A 22264-nucleotide genomic window follows, 5' to 3' on the forward strand; every position below is an offset into this window, starting at 1 on the left:
GGAGACCGACCAATTGCTAGTCGCGTTGCTGAAGGAGTGAAGTAACCCACCGGGGGGGAAATAAGCAAATAGAGAATGAAAAGCAAGGAAAATAATGGTAAATCAAAATAATATGCAAGTCAATAGTGGTGTCCGCCTTGCGCATGTACTCTGATGGTAGCAGAGCCCCTCCGCAAGTGTCTTTCACGGTGACAGCGATTGGAGGTACGAGATTGACGTCGGCTCTGGTTGGTGAACTCCACAGGTATGCGCAATGGCACGAGAGTCGGAGCGGAATGCTCAAGGATGAGCTCAGGCAATGGGGTAAGCGTCGACGAGGGATGAGCACTGCCAATGCAGGATCGCCTGCCAGCGCAGTGATGCAGGCGGTCCAAAGCGGAAGGAAGAGGACGAGCTAGATATCGGAGATTGGACCGAGGAAAAGATGGTGAGGGTTGTAAGCGTTTAGTGCGGATTAGGCGATGTCCCAATTTCCTGCAGTTACTTGAACAAGGACCTGCAGCAGAACCCGCAGGGATGAAGGTAAGAAAGAGAAGATCATGCGACGAAAGACAGGGCCGGCGCTGTCCTTTGCTTAGACTGCGGGGAGTGAAGAAGGTTGATTCGGGATTCAAAACGAAGATGTCGTGGAGCAATATAAGAATTTCTCGATGTTCCGGATCTCCCGTAGTGTTTCTGAATCTTGTTCTTAGTCGATCCCGCGGCAGAGCTGAGGTTGGGAGAAGGAAGCGTCAGAGAAAGATTTTGGAAGGGCTTAATTATTTCGAGAAACCGATGGATGTTTCATGAAAGAAAGCTGAGAGAGTGGAGCCTGCGGTGACGTACAGTATTGCCAGGTATTGGTAATGAACCGGCCGGTATGGTATCGGTAACGGTCACGTTGGTAATCCTTGTCTTCTATCAAAAGAAAAAAAAAAAGACAGCAGCTGGGAAGAAAGATATGCTGTCCCCGGATATACTCCAGAGTCGCCGAGTCTTAAGCAATCGTGATATAGTCTCAAGACCTTAGGGGTGGTCACTCAGCGGTAGTGGCGTCAGAAGAAGTGCCAGACTCGAGAGTAGATTCGATCACACCGAGTGGGCCTTTCTCTGAGTCTTTCTTTGGTTTACGGAGGAAGTCTGAAAGGAGAGGAGTGATGGGAAATATGGTATTGAGGGGGAAGGCCGGAGAGTGAAGGGTGGTAGGCGCCTATATACCCCGTACTTCGCGATGTTAGGCTGAGAAAGGGATGATAATTTAGGTCCGCATGTATGGGGTCTGCCTTTACCCATTGAATTACGGTCTAGTTAAATACTAGACCGGGTCATTATCACAAGGTGTCTTCGTTGTGAGGCTTACGAGGGCGATAGCAAGTAGCAGCACATTTTATTGTGCCAGAAATGGCGGCCCAAAGCAAGACGGACTAATCAGACACTTCATGGGAGTTTTTTGCTCACCGTTTCAATGGCTTGTGCATCGTGACTGGCCACGACTGACCCAACTCTACGTAAAGATTGACCGTGCCACGCTCACTACAGAAGCAAACATTCGCTCGAATGTGTCTATTCTCTGATAACCGCATCGCTCGTCATGAAACGTGTATATCGTACAGGACTGACTATTTCGCCAGCAATTCGCTGAATCAACACTGTGGAATACGTTTCAGGTTGTTAGGAGGGACGATATTAGCACTCTTTACCTTCTGTTGACAAGATTTACATTTCACATCCCGAGTCCCTGAGCTGCCTACTCCACACGGTTGAGTCAAGGGACAAAAGGAAAATACCCCACAGAGAATCTTTTGTTCATCATAATCAACCCGAAAGCCAAAACTCACTCCTCCCATTCTTCCAATGACAAGCTATCTAATGGGAACATATGGATGCGCATCTTTGTCTGCTGAAGGAGAAAATGCATGACGTCTGGTAAGAATGAAGGATGCACACTGTAGCCAATAATGACAGGTTTTTCTGTGACAAGGAATTAATCATGTTACAGAATCTTCTACGAACCAACATCATGGTTCTCTGGGGTTAGTTTAGCTATGTGGATTCGCTATGGGGCTATCTTACGGGATGCAGCAAGGTTGTATTGTCTGATTTCAGTTCCGTTATTTGGTCAATGGTGACTCACATAGCCATCGGCCATGGCAACCCAAGTGCTTTTAATACCGAGGTGCTGCGACCTGTGAAGGACATTCTCAAAACACATTGCCGAAGGTGCATGGATCCAGGATGATGTCCGATAGATGCTTAGAAAAACGTCACCTGACATCGATGATGCGCTGTCTTGCCGACGGTTGGCTCAGGATATAGACCATTCAGGACGGAGCAGAAGATAGCCCCTTACACACTTTGTCAGCTATTGGTCTGGGTTATCTGAAATCATCAGGAGACAAAGCTGAGCCGGGCAAAAGGGGAGTTTGGCGATCCAAAGGCCAGCGGTAACCATTCTCCATATCTGCATTCCTTAGCGGTCAATTGGCTCCAGGCGGCACATATTACTGAGCTTGTCGAACTCTCTCGAACTCGTCGACTGATTCTATATTGGAGTACAAGAGAAGTGATAAAAAGCCACCAGTAAAGATATCCAGCAGTTCCGGGATCTCCTTTCCATGGGCCACGGTTTCCTGACTCTCCGACTTCTCCTTACAGCAGACAGCCTTACGAGTTACGAGTCCACAACGCACAGTGGAGAAGGTATCCAGCAAGGCGGACACCGTGTTGTTTCAAGACTGTGGCAGTACTCGGCTGTGGCAGTGGATTCGCAGCTGAGGCGGTGCGCGCGGAGCGGCCGACAGTACAGCGAGAAACGGGGCCAATTGTCCATGACAAGTGACCAAACCGGAGCGGTAAGGAATCTGAAACTCTGATCTGAACACTAACTGGCAGATCGTGGGCCGATTTTCATCGATAATTTCTTATCTCCTCACACATGACTGTCACTGTCACTCGAGTCGCTCAGATCCAATAACAAATTCTCAGAATGTTCGTCGGGGATCTATCCTTTTAGATGTCATGGGAACTTCAAGGAAAGGAGCGGTCAAGCGGCCTGCAGAATCGACGTTCTCACCGTCAAACTGACGATGTCGGACTCTCGGTGATACTTGGATACTGATGACCAACGAAATCCGGAGTAGGCAAGAACGCAATCTGACAGCCCGTCTGCCCTACCGTTTAGGGTGGCCCGTGGCCCAAGCTTGGCGCCAGATGCTCCAACCCTGGCACGTATCTAAGCTGAGCTTTGATTTATGACAGCTGTACTAGAAGAAACGCACGGAGGTTCGAACAAGGAAGAGTGGCCACTTTTTGAGGCTGTGAAGACTGGGCAGTGGTAGACACTGATCAACGGTCTTGCGGTGTCATCTGAAGAGACAGCCTGGCAATAGCAGCAGCCTGCCAAACGGTCAACCCACCTTGCGCCCTTCCTAAACCGTCGATGTCATTCAAAGGTAGCAGATATGTGATGATTACCTTGATGTCGAACAGGGATCGCCGGATCTTATCTTGACAATAATATATGTGTATACGCGCATCCCTGTTGCTACCTGCATTGCCGTGCCATCATTGCTCCATCCTGCAAGTACTAAATGCGCTGGAGCCTGGTCGATATGGCCGGTACCTTGACGTTGTCGAACATTCCGCCACCTTTCCATCGGCCACTTAACCTGTCGCTCTGGCTCGAAGTCCCAGACTGAAGGCTGAAGTACGTGTTATCACTCATCGGCCCTGATCTGTCTAATGTTCAGGGCCATGATACTGTTGGTGTTGTTGGCTACCGATTTCATCGGTGACCGTGCGTTATACTGTCTATCAACGACACATATTTTTCCATGGTTTTGTAAGTACCAGGGGTGTTGATGAAGTGGGTTGTCCTCTTGCAGTTATTCTACCTCAGATGTGAATACCTGGACGAGGTGTCAAATCGATAACGCGGCTATGGCGGGACAATGAAATTGCTGGGTGACGCTGATCAAGCAATGCATGATGCCGATATGGCTGTTTTGACGTTCGCTCAGATGACGCCAGGAAAGACCCTCCATCATACTTCGACCAACACCCCCCAGTGTCGAAAGATTATCGTCGATTTGGTGACAAGAGGTGTAATGGAACGGTTTATTCTACCCAGAATGGTAATTTACTGCTCGGTTATCCGTGACTCGTGAGCCATTTTCTGCTCGGGATCTGATGTTGGAGCATGGGATCCTCAGCGGGAGCCCCAAGCTGAGTTACCCCTCTCGAAGATGACAACAGAGGCAGGAAAGCCGCACTGCGAAGGGAACGGCCGACCGGACAAACATCAAATTAGGTTGCGGCCGTCTCGCGTGCTGAATGGATTTTTCCGTCGCTTCTCTCACCAGGCACCGACATTATGGTTCCAAGCTTTTTACCTGTCTGAAACCTGTAGTACTACTCTAATGGTAGAGTCAATACGGCTTACTTAAGAGTGGTACCGTAGTGAATCGGAAATAGCTCAGTCAGAGTCGAAATGCTGGTTCCGATAAGCGGTTCTGTTGCTGACAACGCAGCACGATAATCCTTGTTGCCAAACAGGTGAGCCAATGCGATCTTCTGCCACCAGCACCAGCCGTCGGTTCTCTGACATGCTGCAGTTATCGAATGCATCTGGATCACCATTCGATGCTCTGCTTGAGCCACGGTCTGAAGCCTTGACTGAGCGTGAGCTGCGTGACCATGATCCACTTGGCGGCGCCGGCAATCCCGGCAACTTTGACGCCTGTCAGCCTGGTCTGGTGTACAAAGATAATACGACCTGGTAACCACGCAAGATTAATATAAGCAGCAGTGATTACTGGTGGCTCACCCAAGGATACAGCATGTCCCGAAATCACTCCCGAGGTCCGAGAAGGTTCGTAGCAGGCTGGAAAATTCGTTCTGCCATCGCTGTTCATGGTTGGCGGTGAATTTATCTGCACTTCTGGTCTGATTAGGCAATCGTAGAGCCTGTAACGAACCTCCAGCCTGGGGCGTGGGACAACCGAAGGAACACTTGAGATGACCGCCAATCAACCGCCGATTTCCGTCTGAGAATTGCGGAAATACATATTTTTTTTTTGGCTTTGCATATGCCTCGTGGGGGATGCTCGCAAACGGTGACCCACTGTTGACAGCTTCAGCTTCCCCAAGCCTCGCTCAACTTCCGCTGTGGTTTCTGCTGTTTTGTCGCCGTCATATCGCATCCAAGACTCCTGGCTTTGGTCAAAGTCCTGCTCTACCATTACTTGTCCCCTCCATTTCACATCATAGTATACGAAACTGACACGGATTCCTCAGGATCTTCTCGCCAAATTCGCTTTTTCATAGTCGGAATGTTGATGCTGCGGCAAGCGCATGAACTCATATTGACCCCTCAGTTTCACTCCTGAACGCGGCCGAAAAGAATATCACTGGCTACGTTAAAAGCACTCGAAAGCACGCGCTGCGGATCTCGTTCCGTCTATTTTGCTCTTTCCGTGGAGGCAAGCGAGAGCGAATAATACTGACTTAATCGACGTTACCGGCGACTTGACGTCATGGATTGGTGGTGTAGAGAGGGCAGCACGCAACTATTCCCCACTAAGGAGAATTAATGGCTGCCCCGTTGAAAAGGAGGAAAAGGAGGAATAAGGAGGCCCCGGGTCACCAATAAGTTCCCGCCGTAGCGGTTTATAAATTACAACGGTGATTGACTGCATTAGTGTATTACACAGGCTGATCATCCGAGTCACAGGCTGGTAATGACGATACAACCACCTGTTCCTTACAGCCTTGTCACGCAATATAACTGTGCGGGCTCTAAAGCAGTCGTTCCCAACTGGATGGAACGTTGCGCCTCTTGGACCAGGATTCTGTGACGGCCAGAACTCCATCCTTCGTCTTGGCTTGAGCTACTGTCAAGATCGGTCAGGCGAGTCCTATTGGGGAAGCTTTTTATGCTCCTCGGAATCTTTCCTCACCGTTAGCGACTCGCTCTTCAGTCACCTTCTATGGTTTCTAAGCCAGTAGTTCTATAGTTACTTGTTCTGATCCGTGGCCCTCTGGTGCAGGGCTTCAGCGGAGCACTATCACCTATCACGGGGCCCTATATTGGGGTTCAATTATGTTGCTTATGCCTGTCGGACTGCTCGTGCGAGCGCAAAGACCCAAAAGTATCTGCTCTCGGTCATTCATGCCCAACATCCAATAATACCAAGAATCCAAGAAAAGCAAAGGATAGGTTGCTTTGGACATGGGTATTAGCCGTCTCACTGGCCAACTCTTATCTCATTCCGTCATCGTTTTCGTGCGAAGAGCCTCCTGCCTGACATGCGGCAGGAGCGCCATCCCATGCATTTGCCCAATCTGGGTACTGAGCGATCGAGCCTATTCTTTCTCTTGCGCTAAAACTCATTTTAGGGTTCAAGATATGGTAAGGAATTGCCGACGTACAAAGACCTCGTGTACTCATTCTCTTTTGATGTTATAAGGAAAGCCCAAAATCTCTCGCTGGAGTGGCTTTCTAGTGTTCAATAGCCATCGACCGAGCGCTCAGGTAAAGTTATGGGCTTGCAAGTTACTTGTACTACAGCTACCAATAGCCTGTCTGATTAAGACTGTCGTCTGCAACTGCGAGTTCCTTTATCTGTTGCCGAAGTGATTGCTAACTACATCCATCAACACAGATCTAATCTTTTCTTTCTCTTCCAAAGTTCTTCTGCAATCTCAAAATGCTTTCCTTTTCTTTTTGCGAATTCCGAAAAGGCAAGCAGGTTACGTCCGCTTCGTGGGCTAAGACTTCTTGAAAGTCGTGCCGGGGCTAGGCAGCCCAAGCCGATGGCTCACACCGGTGGGCACAAGGCTTCTTCAAGCAACTCAGTCAATTGTGGCCACCAGCTCCTCCAAGATTTCTGTGTCGGCGGATATTTCTGGCCAGCTGCGCTCCTACATGTGGGAACCTTGTGCAAGATCATAACCTTTCTGAAGGACTGGGCTATCTACTATTTGAGGCACTGCTGCCACATATACGACCATGAGCCTCGGCCCTTCGCTTGTCGTGGTACACACTAATGACATTATTGGCCGTGCCACACACGCCCTGTTTTTGATCATTTCCCTGCCATCTGGAGATACATTCGCGGCATGAACTTCGGCACTCACGTTTGGTCCTGTTGCAGGCAATTGAGCCTCTCGCTGCACAGCTCGTAAAGTCTCTCGAGCCACGACTGGCAAGCTACCTGAGCCGAGATAGGCAGGCTCCGGCGGTGAACGGCGTGAATCTTTTACAAATTAAGGTCTAGTGTGTGAGTAAGCCCTTGGACTGCCTCGAGGGTACATATTGGTCTGCTGTGAGATTTTCAGACTGCCAAGCTGGAAATAAAGAACATATTTATCGCTGGAGCCTCAGTTACTTGACAAAGCTGCCTCCATCCAGGTCGCTTGGCGTTCCTATTCCTTACTATACCACAGCTCAAAGCATTTACGCATCTTGCATTGGTAAGTATTACAAGTTTCAAGTACACAAGGTATTGTCAAGTTCATTTTGAACAGAAATTTTACGGCCCCCAGATGTCTTAGCGAGACAGTAAACTACGGTCTCTTTTGCTAGAGATTTCAAACCCAGATTCCACATCAAGGGCTGCTTCCTATCCCCGAACCCGCCCATATATGAGGTCCACCTAAATATAGCAAGTTATGGAGATGCTCGGCCAATCACCCGACTGGACCCTGTCCTGCGAATCCTTCGAGAAAAACCCACAAGAAACACTTTATTTCCGCCAGGCAGCAGCCAGCTTGCCTCTGAGACACGGGCAGACGGAATGACAGATGTGCGCGGCGCTCGGCGCTGTCATGATGCATGTGCTTAACAGACACTCGGCCTTTCGATAAGCGAGATCCCATACCACCCTAACAGCTCTGTACCATCGATATTGGTCTTGTGGGACTATCTCCGCTCTTGGGCGCATACCTGTACTCAGCCCTGGAGGCTGAGGCTAGGGCGCTCCACCAACGGAGAAGCGACAAGCGAGCGAGGCTTCGCCCAAAAATCGCTCCAGCTAGATTAGCATTTATCCTTCAATGGCAGTGCTCGAACAAAAATACTACCCTTTGCGGGCTTGGCAACTGTCACCATGACATTGTCTAGGATCCTCGGTGAGGTGCTTGAAATGCCAATTCCTGGTTATTGTACTGCTATCAGCAATGCCTCATAATCGCAACCTTCACTACCGCAGTCATGATTAAGAGGCCGATTCATGCTTGTCTTCGAATTATTACGGCGTCTTTTGACTAGAAAACACAAATCAATACACTTCAGTAGTATTTTTACTATGATTCTCCACGTCACTTTGCAGCCTCCATAGCTCGACCTGCGTGCGCCCGTCCCATCCTCCTTGCCAATTGTTTGGGTCAACTGTTTGGGCTTCAATCTGAAGGCGAGATTCCGGGGTGGATTATTTACTCGAAACCCGTCTAGAAAGTCAATAACCTCTCTCTTCATTGCGGGCTGCGGCTGCCTTGGGGGCCAGATAATTTTCAAGCAAGACGCGGGAGCTTGAATCTGATACAACGATACGGGACAAGATAGCGGGCTATGTTGTTGTTTGCCTGGGAATGTCTCAAGCGTGCTGATCTTCCTGGAAGATTATCTTAGTCGAGCACATGTCCATGTATTGACCTCTAGGGTAAATGGCGGTTTATTGAAATATTTGCTTCATTTTGAATAAAGACGAACCAGATGTCAACAAGAGCCTTGCTTGTTACTGAGGACAATTGGACAGCGAGTGAGCATAGCGTATAGCGATGTTTTTAGCCATGCAAGCATGCTCAGCAGGGAGTAATGACATTTGCGTACTCGGCCAACTGTCCTACCATGCGTACGTTCGGGAGTGCCGAAATTGATATTAAGACTGTAAGCACCATTCCGAGGAAGCATTTCATTAGGCGGAGAGATAGATACCCCTATAATGTAGTTAACTTGAAAGCTCGAAGCATATTCCATATTCGGTATGTCACTATCACGTTTTCGCGTGATGAAACACGCCGAGATAATCCGCGGCAGTAACGCGGCACAAGGACCTTCACAACGATGAAAAGATAATGCAATTCGCCGGGGATGAAACAATACTGATATGCAAGTCATTTCAGGTGTACTGTGGGGGATATCCAGATCGTCGGGTTTCTTTCAATAAATCGCGATCCTGCGTCGATCCTTGACAAAATAAAGATCATGCCATTTTGAATACCATACGCTTCCGCAATACAGAGTAGCTAGTGGTAGTAGATATTGCAAGATCTAGATTATACATTATGAAACCCATCAGTGGTCCCGTCTATTACGGTACGGTAGGATAGTGGCAACCTGCATTGCTCGTGCCTCGTGATCAAGGAGACGTTTCAACCTCAACCTCAACCGGACCCCCACCACACTCTTTCCACTCTTCCGCCTTTAATATTCCCTCCACCTGCCGTGTTGTGCTTTGGCCAAGATCTAGACCGGCGACTTTACTGCGATGGACCTCTCGAAACCAGTGGATCTTCAATTTACCAAGTCTCTCCCGAAGATTGAAGTACGTTGCTTTGGCCCCATTCCAAAGGCAGCAGCGGAATAGCTAATACCAACTGGCTCAGGTTCATGCCCATCTCAGTGGCAGTATCAACCGCCAGTGCCTTCACGAGATATGGCTCCAAAAAAAGGCTCGCGACCCAACCTTCGAAGTCGAGGATCCGTGGGTGGTGATGCCCTTAGGGAAGGTGGACTTTTCTTTGAACACGTAGGTCTTTTGATCGAACATAGAATACATAAACTTGCCCCTATGACAGAGCGATATTCCAATAACCTGGCTAGCTAAAAGGAAAGAACCAGAAGGCTAACTCAGAAGCATAAAGTTTCTTTGGAGTCTTCAATCAATCCATTTACCAGCTGGTCAACGACCTTGAAAGTGTTGTATATGCTACAACCTCAGTACTTCAGGCCTTCCTCGACGACGGTGTCCGTTATCTTGAGCTACGCACCATACCTCGCGCGTCGCCAAATGCTGCTTTCACCCGTGACCAATATCTCTCTACTGTGCTCGATACAATCGCTGAATTCAAATCCCAGAATTCCGGCAAGATATCAGTATACTTGATCCTTGGTATGGACCGCGGCCAACTCGTGACTGACTCGACACACGCACATGAGATAGTCGACTTAGCCATCGCCAATCGAGAGCGTGGCGTGATTGGCGTGGATGTCTGCGGTAACCCAACAAAAGGGGATATTTCACTGTGTCGTGATGCTTTCGCTAAAGCCAAGAAGCATGGTTTAGGCTTGACTGTACACTTCGCTGAAGTGCACTCTATGGGCCTTCATGAAGAGCTGCAGACAATGCTTTCGTTTAATCCGGATCGTCTCGGCCATGTCATTCATGTGCCCGATGACATTAAACAGGAAATTGCGCGCAGGCAACTAGGGTTGGAGCTGTGCATATCCTGTAATGTACATGCGAAGATGTTTGATGGAGGGTTCCTCGATCATCATTTTGGGTATTGGAGACACGAGGAGTGCCCGGTCATCCTTTGCGTGAGTTTCTCCCTAAGTTATTATGTTCTGCTCAGCTGACCATATAGACGGACGATGTTGGCTTCTTCTGTAGCCCTGTCTCAAATGAGTACCTCTTGGCTGCAGAGCATTTCCAACTGGAACGAAGAGACCTCATCAGCATCTCTCGCAAAGCAGTTAAGGCAATATTCGGAGGGGATGAAGAAAAACAGCACCTGTGGAATGCTCTAGATGAATTTGAATCAAACGGTCAATGACCGTCTCTCTGCGCTATTATTTGTCTGTTATCATGGCTTCGTGACTTCGTGAAACTATTATACAAGTGAAGTGGACCAAATCAGCCCTGCCAGCGGAATTTTCCCTCCTTCAGTGTCTCAACCACACCGACAGGCATGAACTCCCGATTTACGGCTGCGAGGTTACCGTACCTCTTCACCATCCCAGCCCTATAAAGCTCGGCCGTCCACTTCCAGTAAGGAGACATACTCCGCCAGTCTCCAGAGATGGTTTTCGCTGAAGTCTTCGTCACGCTCAGATTTAGGATGCCACGCATAGCAGGTGTGAGGTTAACGCTGATTTGGTCCGGAATACGAATCAAGTCCCGATAAGCGTTCAAAAGGGGGCGGCTAAAGCACTCAGCGTATTTCATGTACTCTTCAAGGGAAAGGAACTCTCTCGGGAAAGCTGATTCGCTTTTGCTTCCAAGCACGAAAGCCTGGGGGTTCTGAGGGCCAGTCTTCTCAAAATTCTCCTTTGCGGAAAGATAGGCTGCCTCTTCATCCAGGAATGCTTTTTGAATTCGGCGATGTGGTGTTTGCTTGATATCCTCGCGCATGGCGAGAAGGGGAATGTAAGGATTGAGAAGATTCAGACCGCCAAGTTCGATAGGAAAGTAAAATAAACCGTCAGGAATATCGTGGACATTGAACCGCTCAGCGATCGTCTTTCGGAGGCTGTTGGTCACTCCACCACCATCGCTTCCAGGGAAAAGTGCGTGTTCGATATAACTCAGTGTCGAGATTGCCATGTCGATGTGCTCCCTTCCGAAACAAACAGCGGGTTTAGCAAAGTTGTTCACAAAAAATCGGCCAAAGTAGCCGTTCCATGCTTGTATCCATGCGAAAATACTCCTACAGGCGGAAAGCTGGCGTCGGAGCTCGGTTATGTGCTCATCGACCATCTCTCGATCAATGATAAAGCGGCGCTCTTGAGAGTCAAGCTTCAGAAAGCCCCAGCGTATATCGCCAGATGGAAGCAGATCCTTCCCTTCAGGCTGCACAGGGGGTGGAGTCAATATCTGTGGCAGTTTCTCGCCAGCCCCTTGCCAGCGTACGGTTCCCGTCTTCTCTTCGTTGAACTCAAGACCCATGACTTTGGCAAAACCGGTCATAGCGGTCCATGCTTTCACGCACGTCCTCTCTTGGCCCCAAAACCAAAAGTCATCATGCAGTCGGTATAGATATGCCCCATCAGTGCTCTGATTTACGGCATAGTCCATACAAAATAGCACGGCTTCTCCCATTGCCGTGGAGAGCGTATGACTCATTGGGATCCCCCTTTTTCGGCGTAAGACAGTGGCATTTGGACCGTCGTGGACAAACTTCATCGGTGCTTCCAGGAAAGTGCGAAAAAAGTCTAGCCATTGCTGAGGGACTCCGAAGTAGGAAAGAACTGTGAGCATCGTGGTGTGTGGAAGAGATGGGCCAAACCATTTGAAATCTGACCTGATAGCTGTGAACTGCCCATGGAGGTTGGTGTGTAGGATGGATTCCGTGATAAGAAGGTGAAGAAGGGCGTGTTTCGTGTCAAGGGCGTTCTGAGGACGGTTTACATTGTTTCCGCCGTCATCATCGTTGTCGTCGTAGCTGCCTACCTCCGTGTCAACTGTAGATGGCAGCTGAGACATGAAATAGTCCCGCTTGTAAACTTCCTGTCTTTCTTCATTCACTCCTTGAGAACGAGGAAGTCCGACGAAGTAACTCCGGCGCAATTTTTCCTGCTCGGGAATATGATCGCGCGGTTTTTTCCAACCACGCGAACCAAGGAAGGTGACAAATGCGGATCGTAAAGCCACCGCCCATTTTGAGCCCAGATACTGAAACATAAGACTGTCGAGCAGGTCTTCATCCATGAACACTCGGTATTTCCCATTCAACTGACGACGCATCTCCACAGGGACGCCCTCTTCGGGCCAGCTCCAACTATCCAGGGATGCGATGCGCATATTCAGAACGTCAGCGACCTCCTGCGCGACAGCATTGTTCCGCATGAGCTCCTTGAGGATGACCGTCTTCTCCTTCGACAGAAGATCGGTTCTCAACAGTGACTGGGAGACCCAGGAAAGTTCGTCTACAGTGATCCACGTTCTCTCCGCCGAGAAGCTCGTCGAAAAGGATTTGATGGTTTCACGGAGCTCTTTCAGAGCCTGCTGCGAGAGCGCCGTTTGCGTAAAAAGGCTGTCGAGATAGGCACGGATCGTCTCCGCTTGTACGTTTGAGTCATTGAAAACGATGTGCTCCCAAATTCTCCTCTGCTCGTGCATCTCCGTACGTCCGAGCTTCTCCATGCCGGCATCTTCAACATTTTCATCCTCTTCACCCTTCATAGCTGAAATGCCGCCAGAAGCCTCTAAATCCTCCAGCCATTCCGTGACAAGCGCACTATAGAATGAGGCATGATCATGCGCTCGCTCCATATACGTGATCTCCCTCTCAAGCGACTCAATGCATTCCCTCAAGCTCGACTCAGACACGGACGGGTCATACTTCCCCTGCAAAAGGAACCGGCGAATGTTAGCGTGGACTGCTCGCTCCGTCCCATCTTCAACTGGTGTCTCAAATGACTCAGCGTCGACATCGAGATCGTCCTTGTCGAATGTATGGTTCGGGTGGCCCTTCAGTCTGGTGACGCCTTCCAAGAGAACTCGAGCCTTTGTTCGCAGGTCAGAGGTTGCAGCAGCGGACTGGATAATCTCCTCACGGCGCGTTTCAAATAAGCCGCGCTGTTTGGAGAGCTCCTTGATTTTAGTGGCGGTGATGGAGCGAAGGGTTTGGGGGAGTGCAGAGGTGGTGGCCATGTTTGCGAAGTACAAGAGGGTTAGTGAACGAAGGGGCGGTTGAAATAGAATGAAAGTAAGAGGAGGCTGAAGTATTAGAGCGAGTGTCTGAGCGGCTTGAGCAGAGCTGGAGACCTGAGAGGCTATCCAGCAATGATGGAGGAAGGTGTACGAAGTGGGTGTTGCGGTCTTTTAAACTCAGCCTGATACACCAGTAGAGCTAGCAGCAAGCGAGGAATTATTTTGAGTCAGTTCAAGGTGAGTCATACGATCTAACTGAAGCTCTCTATAACGGTTGAAGCATCAGAGGCTATGCAACTTGTGTCTGGAAAATGCTAAAATGCAGCTTCTGACATGACACCACGCTTTACCTATTTCGGACCCCGACTAAAGGCATACCGCAGTTCTCTGGCATGTAATACCTCTTTCGATGGGCTTTTTGTACGAACTAATGGAGATCAGGACCCCGACAACTGAGATTTATTATCCTGTTCATAACAGCGGTCAGGCTCTTTTCCTTGAAAACCTTACCGCCATCCTCCGGAGTGCGGAGAGAGCCGTCACCACGAAAAGGCCTTTTTTGACGTGAACTAATGCAGTCTATACCAGGACCCTAATTATGCAATACGGTAGGTTTGTGAAGGAGTGACGGAACTTCCGTCCACGGCACCTTTCTTACTCTATGTCCCATCACATGACATAGGTAGGATGCAGTGGAAAGGTTTAGTCGCTCTTTCCTCGCAAATAAAGGGTAGGATAACATACGAACCCTGAGGAAGAAACGGCTCCCGGTGTATCAAGCGGTGCTCTGGGAATTGTGACTGGTTCGTAGGCATATCCTGGGAAGAGCGCTTTGCCCTGGCCCTAATTTAGGGCACATGTCACAACGTGCACATGCGCTTACTCTAGCTATGAAAACGCGACAGGATCTAATCACCTATTGCACCTACTTTCAATATGCCCATGCATACTCTTACGGGGGTCAGCGACAGTTGGGGCAAAGCGAGCGGTCCTTGGCTTTATGTAATTTTGTCTGCGCAATCTGTAGGAGCAGAGTGAAATTGTGCTCAAGATGTCGGATTCACATACTGAAATTTCCACAAGAAAGAATCTCTAGCTTCATAACATACTGAGAGTCGTACTATTAAATATCATACAATCATGACAAGAGAATGTATCACTATCTATACACCAGCGGATCCAGCCTTTGCACCCTTATAATCTCCACGAGGCTCTGAAGGTTCGAAATCAATCGGTTTGCCGGTGTGAATGTCTTCCGCGTCAATGTCATGTCCCTCTGTATCTAACTCGAGGTCGGTATTGACTTCGTTCCAGGTATCGCTTGTGGCGACAATCGGGCAGAGACGGGTGATGATGAAGTACATCACGAAGGAGACAATGAAGCCGGAGAGGTAGTTGACGTTGTAGATATATTGCGCACCGACTGGAACATCGCGGCCTACAGCGCCTGCGAATCCGACAATATTGATGAGAAGCCCTGAAAGGTACGAAGCATATGCTTGCCAGGAAAAGCCGTAGTTGAAGCGATACGCGGAGTCTTTTTCTCCGCTGTAAAGATCTTTGACGATCAAATATCCTTTGCGGACGACGTAGTAGTCGCAGACCATAACCCCTGCAATGGCAGAGAGGAAGATAGAATAGGCGGATAGATATGTTGTGAATTGGTTAGAATCGGACACCAGGTTCCACTGCCATATGTTAGCCTAACATGCTCGTTCGGATAGAGAAGGATTTGAGTACCGGACACATGGCTAAGCCGATTGCAGCGCAGATGTAACTGCCTCGTCTGATGGTGATGTATCGTGGAAGCAAAGCGGTCATGTCCGTACCAGCGGAGACCGAGTTGGCGGATATGTTGGTGCCAAGCTGAGCGAGAGCAAATCCAAGCGCAATGATAAAGACACCAAAGCGCTCAGCCGAGCTAGCACCCTCAAGGAATCTTCCCAAGAGATCAAGAGGATTCCAGATTGCATCTCCCCCGAAAATGACCGCAGATGAAGAGGACGCAATGATACCAATGAACGAAGTGATGCCGAAACCAATGGGAATGGTAAGCAGCTGCGCCCAGAGGGCATCCTTTGGTTTCCGCGCAAAGCGAGAAAAATCCGGATCGTTCATGATCAAAGCAGCAAAGTTCCCCAAACAACTCATGAGCGCTTTTACAACGGCCCAGGCCAAAGTGCTGCCATGGACCGTGTGAGACTGGTGTACAATCGGACCAAGTCCGTTGGCACGGGAGATAGCCCAGGCAAAGAAAGCAATAGCGGCAATGGGCGAATATATTGACTTGACAGTAAATAGGTGGCGGATCTGATGGACCGGGAACCACAGGGCCGGCAAAGACAGCAACCAGAAGAGGAAGAAACTCAGGAAGTTCTTCGTGTCAACCCCAGAACTCTCGGGAATGCCATTGGGCAAGTTCTCATAGCTTGGCCAAATTGCCCGAATCATCAGCGTTATACACTGTCCTAGTACACAATTAGGCACCGGACAATGATGCTAGATTTCATGTTTTCTCACCTCCGATATACCCCTGTACACCATACCATATGATAGCCATAACAGTCCGGTTCAGTACTGGCCACAACCCCCCCCAAACTCCGAACGATGAGCGACAAACGACGGGGAACGATATATGGTAGACAGCGCCAATTCGACCAGTCAAGCAGACAAAGCAGGCCGCAAGAAAGTACCCGAACCAGACGCATAACCATGATTGCCACCAGGACAAGCCATCAACAATCATAGAGGACGAAATCATCCATGTGTTCTATGCGGCCCAGAATATTAGCTCTTAGCTCTGCTGCTTCATAGGTCACAGTGTAGTATACTCACAATGTTCAGTGAGTCTGCAATCCAGAAGAAAATGAAGTTGTACCACCTCCACTGACGGCGGTCGGGTTCGACTTTGATTATGCCCGTCAGAGCCATATCTCAGGTCCCGGGAGGCTGCCGAAACTTACCTGGGCGCAAGTCATGGTTCGTCAACATCAACTGGGTGTTAGTCAAGCCCGGGTCTGATTCCACCTCCAGCTTTTTGATCCATCGATTAATGTCTGACATATTGCTCTGTGGGAAGGAATAAAGATATGTCAAAAATGGACCCCGCTAGACCAGCGCGAGGTAGTCAGGTAAGAGCTTTCCTGATGTAATCAACAAGGATAAACGAGATTAAGGTGTGGTCGACGGCAATGACGCAAAAAGCTACCAACCACGGAAGGTTCAGGTCTCCGTCGATAACCTGATCTGGGAAACTGGGCTTGAAGACGTCAAATCATGAAAAGGCGCAGGGGTGTGCCATATAAAGGGCAAGAAGCCAACGACAAGGTTGTATCGAGGCCGTTAATGAATATGTCATTATCCGGAGACCACTCTCCACCCACAAGCTGGAGATGGAGCTGGGACGATAAGCAGCCACGCGAATTGGTCCGAGGTGCGTCCAAAGGGCGCCCCCAGGAGGCCGATCGGCCACGCCAACCCTGGCATTGTGGTTCTTATCGCCTTTCATGATCTCTTTTGCTTTTTCGTTGCTCTATTCTGACGACTAACAGCGCCCGGCTTTGGACTGTTATCAGCGACCGGTGGGTCGGTTTTCTCCGCATTTTAGCCCGTGGCCAGTCACAGCTGGCAGGCGACTGCCAAGTGGGCATGGCCGCATGGGACATATCGCGCCCGCTGGCTGGTTCAGGTCGCTGACTCGATCTGATCGAGTAAAGATATGGTATCGATAAAAGGGGCTGGCCGACTCTGGGTCTGGTGGTCGGGATCACAACGTCTGATAACTTTGTCTCTTTCGGTGGATCATGCGCTGCCAATTTAAACCTTCTGTCACATGACTCAATGGCCCTGTTGGAGCTGGTCGGAGTTTTAGAAATTCTCCGGATTATGTAAATGATTTAGGAGAGTTGGCTACAGAGTACAAAAAGCGGTACAAATTCAATGATATGTTATTTATATATGTGTCATATACAGATCAGGCTTTGTTCCACTTGCCAAACTTCATATAATCATCATATAGAGCCTTGAACATTGCGCGGCCAGAGATATCCAGCCCTGCGCTCAGCGCTCGCATGGTATCGCGTGACATAACATCAAGCACCGAGTACAGCCCTGGCATTAGGGCCGCCTTCACCTCGGGCTGCAGATTGCTGCGCAGTGAACTCTGAGCATAATCCATAATTAAATATTGCAGATATTGGCCTGCGATCTGTTTAGCCTTCTTCGTCTGGTCTGTCAGACCTTCGTACCCCGTACCCCATGGGGTAGGCCGGGAAACCGCAGAAACCGTCGGGTCGCAAAGCGATGTGAGGAGACGGGTGTAATGGACAGCGTGAGCAGCGTTCAGCTGAGAGAGCCAGTATGGCTGTTTTCCCTGCCCCAGATCAGGCTTGCCAAGTCCGCTGCGTTTCCTGGCTCTGGCGAAGAGACAATGGAGCAGCCGTTGCATGGCCGGAAGGACTAGATGGAAACGGCCTCCCAGTTTCTGACGGTGAAGACCTATTAATAGGCCCATTAATCGGCACAGACGGGTATAAATCACTCCGCAGACATCGGGACGAATACGGGGGCCGTCCTTGGAGGCACACGTAGCAATGCACGCGAGAATGCTGTCAACGTTCCATTGTGAAATGCAGCGTGGATGGCTGCGAAGGAGAACATCCAAGCACTCTGTAGCAAGGACGAATTGCTCGACCGACTTACTGCGGGGAATTGCCTCGGTGACCTCACTACAGACAAGGGACAGCTCCTTCGCTAGATCACTTTCCTTGTCTTCAGTGGGTGGCGTTGCGGCAACAGCTAGGCCAGCGATAAGTAAATGGTACTCGGCAATCTTGCCTGTAAATCCCAACTGCCGGACATCCTGTATTACTCGAGTCAGGCTGCCCGTAGACATGGACCTGAAACGTTCACTCGTTGCACGGATAAAGAGCTGCTGCTCCTCGCTGTACATATGCTGAAGTGGGAGGGATTCAGCGTACTGCACGACAGGAATGGTGGCCCTTTTTTCCGCATTCTGGGTAGCTAAAACGCGGCGTCTGATGAGCCTTCTCAAAGAAGTCCCTGAGTCGACCGACTTCTCGACATAGCTCTCAATCTTGAACAGATATTTCTTGACCTCTTCATGATCCGTAGCTAAATCCTCGAAATCCTCCAAGGCATCTAGAGTCTTGATCACTGTGACTGTCTCTTCCAGGGGTTGCTTCTTGTACTGATCTCTGGCCGAGCGCAAGTCGGCTACGACAAGACTGAACACTTTTTTGCGGCTAGCAGCAAGCTCCGCGACGTCTATCGCGTCCATTAATTGTTCCTGATGAACCCAGAATTGGTATAGAGATATCCTGAGGAAGAAGCACTCCATAGAGCTGCGATCGATTGACTGCAACTTGGACACCTTCGCAGATATTTTGCGGAACATCTTCTTGAAAAGCTTCCGGCGCTCTCCTTCAGCTAGAAGAAGCAGTTTCGAAAAGACTGCACGGTGCAGGAACCTGAATGCCTTCATTATATCAAGGTCAATATCCGTATCCTGCAACGAGAGTGTTTTCGCAATTATCCAGAGCGGTTCCCAGTTTCCAGTGACCTCAGCCGTGGATTTGGGTAAATCTGCCAGCTTAGCCATCAATGACAATATACCAACGGTGACTATGGAAGTGCTGTCCTGTTCTGATAAGACGCCCTGCAATAGATCTAGGAGAGCTCCAGTTTGGCGGCGTGTGATTAAAGAAGCCGGGATTCTTTGCAAACTCTCAGTGTAGAGCTTGAGATTCGAACCATCGTCCTTGATTCGCTCAGATATGACAAAAATCAGATCGTTCACAATGCTGGGGGCGTTCAAAAGATATTCGTGAGATGCGACGCTAGCCCACGTTTGCAAAAAACGTGCACCTGACGAGAAGTTCTCAAGAGTCGACGATGATGGCTGGTATTGGGCCGTCGCGAAAGAGAGAATATGAGAAAACAGCGGGCGTCGAATGTCGGACTCAATGTGACTCCAAAGGTCAGGGATTCGGATAAGACCTAGAAAATACGCTAAAGACAGGGTGGCTGGAGAGTCCAGTGACTTTAAATGACCATTCCACACAGAGTTCATGGAGTCTAGTGCAGCCTCTGCCGAAATATAATCCATCAATTTGATGACTTCTTTCATCAACGATGACAGATCCTCGCTGCTGTTCGTGCTAGGTGAGTGCTTGGTGATTGCAAGAACAAGTCGATATGCCTCAATACACTCAAGGCGTGCGCTGAGCTTATGCGTCAACTCCTGGTGTCGGCGTTTGATCGAACTTGTAGCCGCGCCAGTCAAGCTTGATAAGGAAGCGCCGAGACCGACGTTGACTTTTTCAACATTGTTCTCGATCAGACTGCGAGTTAATTTCCACAGACGCCACCGCCAATGCAAAGCTTGATCCGAAGAAAGCGTCGACACAACTGTTTCCATTTCAGATGCAAGGTCAGCATTATTGTCGGCAAGATTGATGCTCCGTTTCCTGAACCCAGCCTCAGCAATCAACAGCTGCGCATATGCCTCTGGAGACCTAGCCAGTTTGCCATCATCACCACGAATCTCGACCGCCGCCGCACGCAGCTGAGCGGAGGCAAAGGTTTGGTTCAGAGGGTTGCGCATAATTTCACCGTACGCATCACAAAGGTCGTCGTCTTCCCACACTGTAAAGAGGCTCAAATTACTGTCTTGCATTCTTGCTTCCTCTATATCGGTCAGTTGCTGGTACCAGATCTCCATGAAAGTAGGCAGATCTCTGGCATTCATGAACCCGCGTAGCAAAGGCAAAATAATGCCGGTTTTGATAATTTCGTAGCTATTATCGGTAGAATTGCCACTCCGCCAATGCAAATTGATCTTGTTCAGCAAGGCCGCCAGATACTTCTCAGAGTCCGCAAGCCCAGAGTTTGGAAGGAAGATATCCACTCCCAGTTCTATAAGGAGTGCAATGAGGTTCCACTCAACCAGAGGGAGCTGGTCCTTCAGAAGGCCGGTATATGCAGCATGTGTAAGGAGCGTGTGTAGCGATAATTGCACATCCTGCTTTAGAGCCACTCGAAAAAGCTGCTCTAAAATACGCACAAAGTGGGGAAGAAATGTGGTTGGCTTCGTAGATTTCATAGACGAGAATGCTAATTCGGCAGCAGCAACGAAGAGTGTCTCCAACCAAGGTGCTTCGTCCGTTTTCCGTCGAAACGAGTCACGCGGGACTGATCGAGTAGCGATGTAGAAAAAATCTGGAATTAGCTCCGCCGCATTCCAGAATTCTTCCTCAGCGGTGTTGTCTTTCGTCGCAGTGCTGCCGGGCTCGGATAGAGGCTCGGCGGCAGAAAAAATTGGCCGAAAAGCATCCGAAACGGGTTTTACAGGGCTCCAATCCGGCTCGCTTGAGGAATAGTCGATGCCTAAACCACCTCTGCTAAGGAAGTCTGCGCGGGCTGGCAGTACCACATGGAGAGCAATTAGACGCTCAATCCCGGTCAGCACGTTAGTCCTCTCGTCCGTATCAAGTCCAGCAGCACGAACGCAGTGTAGTAGCCTGAGAGCGCGCTGGGAACAATGAGCAGCAAATGCCCCCTAAGAATATAACAGTCAGCAAATATACGTAAGTATCAAGTTAGAGTCCGCATACGTTGCCAGATCCCTCTGCGCCATCCTGGCGGTACGATCTCCACTCCCAGACCTCCAAGAGAGCAGGAAGAACGTAGAACAAATGCTGCAACTCTGTCGTCTTCCGAGCGTTGGAGAACTGAGTAATCGCAAGAGAAGCAAGGGTAAATGTTTTGCCCAGCGTAATTGCGATCGGTTGAGGTTCGCCCCTGAGAGCGTGCCTGAGATGAGAGCGAGCAGTTTCATCAGCGCCATCCTTTCCGCTAATCAGTGTAACCAAGCTATAGAGACAATCAAGGAGACGCGTAAAAGCCAAGAAGCATGAGACAGGCGTTCGTGGCTGCTCATCAACGTCCATCGAATCCTGCTCAATCCCATTGGTTCTCTTCCGCTTCGTGCCCTTCCTGCTAGATCCTTCACTCAAAGTTTGGCTGGATTCGGAGTCTGAAGGCAGCAGCTCGTTTGTCCCATTTCCAGATCCAGATATGACATCGTCTGTTAGGTCCGTGATCGCGTGGTCTAGGATGCCGATGAACTTCTGGTCTTTAAGTGTCGACGCCAATGCCTTCGGAGGAATGAGGTCAATCAGCTGCCGCAACAAAAGAAAGGATGCAGGCTCGACTCGATAGTTCTTGGCAGCCTTGAGCTTCTTTAACAACCACCGTAAAACCCATTCTTCCTTCGGGGCCGCGTGGATTGGGATATGAGGGGCTCGGTTGATCTCCGGATGGCTGGCGCATAACGACAAGTCGAGTCCAATGATTTGGGCAGCCTCGTTCAGCTGAATGTTGGGAGATGCCGTACCCCTTTCTAGTCGAAGGAGAGCCTCTTGCGAAGGGCGCGGACGCTGGGCTATCACGTTAGCACAGTTAGATATGGTTAAAGGAGCAAGCTCTATAGAACGCACCTCTGGTAACGAAGGCATCCTGGAGGAGGCACCGCCACTTTTACGTCTTCCCTTTTCCCGATTCTACCGGGGCCAAAACCACATTGCCAAGCAGAAACATCTAACGCTATCCGCCCGTGTTGATTGTAGTTTGGACTCTATGCCTCTCCCGTGAAAAAAAGTGGAAAGACT

The 22264-nt window shown here is 49.6% G+C and overlaps 5 protein-coding genes across 5 annotated transcripts; 3 read left to right on the plus strand and 2 right to left on the minus strand.

The window, feature by feature from the left end:
- Positions 1 to 4837: 4837 nt before the first annotated feature.
- Positions 4838 to 5408, plus strand: BDW70DRAFT_26120 (uncharacterized protein). The gene is made up of 3 exons (XM_073743617.1): positions 4838 to 4849; positions 4942 to 5204; positions 5275 to 5408. Exons 2-3 carry the CDS (start codon positions 5081 to 5083, stop codon positions 5364 to 5366), a joined length of 216 nt encoding a protein of 71 aa, XP_073597485.1. The 5' UTR covers positions 4838 to 4849; positions 4942 to 5080; the 3' UTR covers positions 5367 to 5408.
- A 697-nt stretch (positions 5409 to 6105) lies between these two features.
- BDW70DRAFT_26026 (uncharacterized protein) lies at positions 6106 to 6774 on the plus strand. Its single transcript, XM_073743616.1, has 3 exons — positions 6106 to 6388; positions 6452 to 6511; positions 6642 to 6774. The coding sequence occupies exons 1-3, from the start codon at positions 6209 to 6211 to the stop codon at positions 6645 to 6647; spliced, it is 246 nt and encodes an 81-aa protein (XP_073597486.1). The 5' UTR covers positions 6106 to 6208; the 3' UTR covers positions 6648 to 6774.
- A 2529-nt stretch (positions 6775 to 9303) lies between these two features.
- Positions 9304 to 10878, plus strand: BDW70DRAFT_26146 (putative adenosine deaminase). Its single transcript, XM_073743620.1, has 4 exons — positions 9304 to 9524; positions 9586 to 9728; positions 9844 to 10519; positions 10567 to 10878. Exons 1-4 carry the CDS (start codon positions 9468 to 9470, stop codon positions 10753 to 10755), a joined length of 1065 nt encoding a protein of 354 aa, XP_073597487.1. The 5' UTR covers positions 9304 to 9467; the 3' UTR covers positions 10756 to 10878.
- Positions 10879 to 14711: 3833 nt separating this feature from the next.
- Positions 14712 to 16742, minus strand: BDW70DRAFT_26142 (nucleobase cation symporter-1 family protein). Its single transcript, XM_073743619.1, has 5 exons — positions 16538 to 16742; positions 16410 to 16480; positions 16095 to 16344; positions 15315 to 16042; positions 14712 to 15262 (listed from the first exon to the last, which is right to left on the minus strand). Exons 1-5 carry the CDS (start codon positions 16635 to 16637, stop codon positions 14738 to 14740), a joined length of 1674 nt encoding a protein of 557 aa, XP_073597488.1. The 5' UTR covers positions 16638 to 16742; the 3' UTR covers positions 14712 to 14737.
- A 572-nt stretch (positions 16743 to 17314) lies between these two features.
- On the minus strand, positions 17315 to 22215 carry BDW70DRAFT_26140 (ribosome biogenesis protein URB2). The gene is made up of 3 exons (XM_073743618.1): positions 22094 to 22215; positions 21209 to 22033; positions 17315 to 21153 (listed from the first exon to the last, which is right to left on the minus strand). Exons 1-3 carry the CDS (start codon positions 22109 to 22111, stop codon positions 17548 to 17550), a joined length of 4449 nt encoding a protein of 1482 aa, XP_073597489.1. The 5' UTR covers positions 22112 to 22215; the 3' UTR covers positions 17315 to 17547.
- Between the last annotated feature and the right edge of the window lie 49 nt (positions 22216 to 22264).

This window comes from Aspergillus foveolatus (genome assembly GCF_047715535.1).
Source record: "Aspergillus foveolatus strain CBS 279.81 unplaced genomic scaffold BDW70scaffold_15, whole genome shotgun sequence".
NCBI lineage: Eukaryota > Fungi > Ascomycota > Eurotiomycetes > Eurotiales > Aspergillaceae > Aspergillus > Aspergillus foveolatus.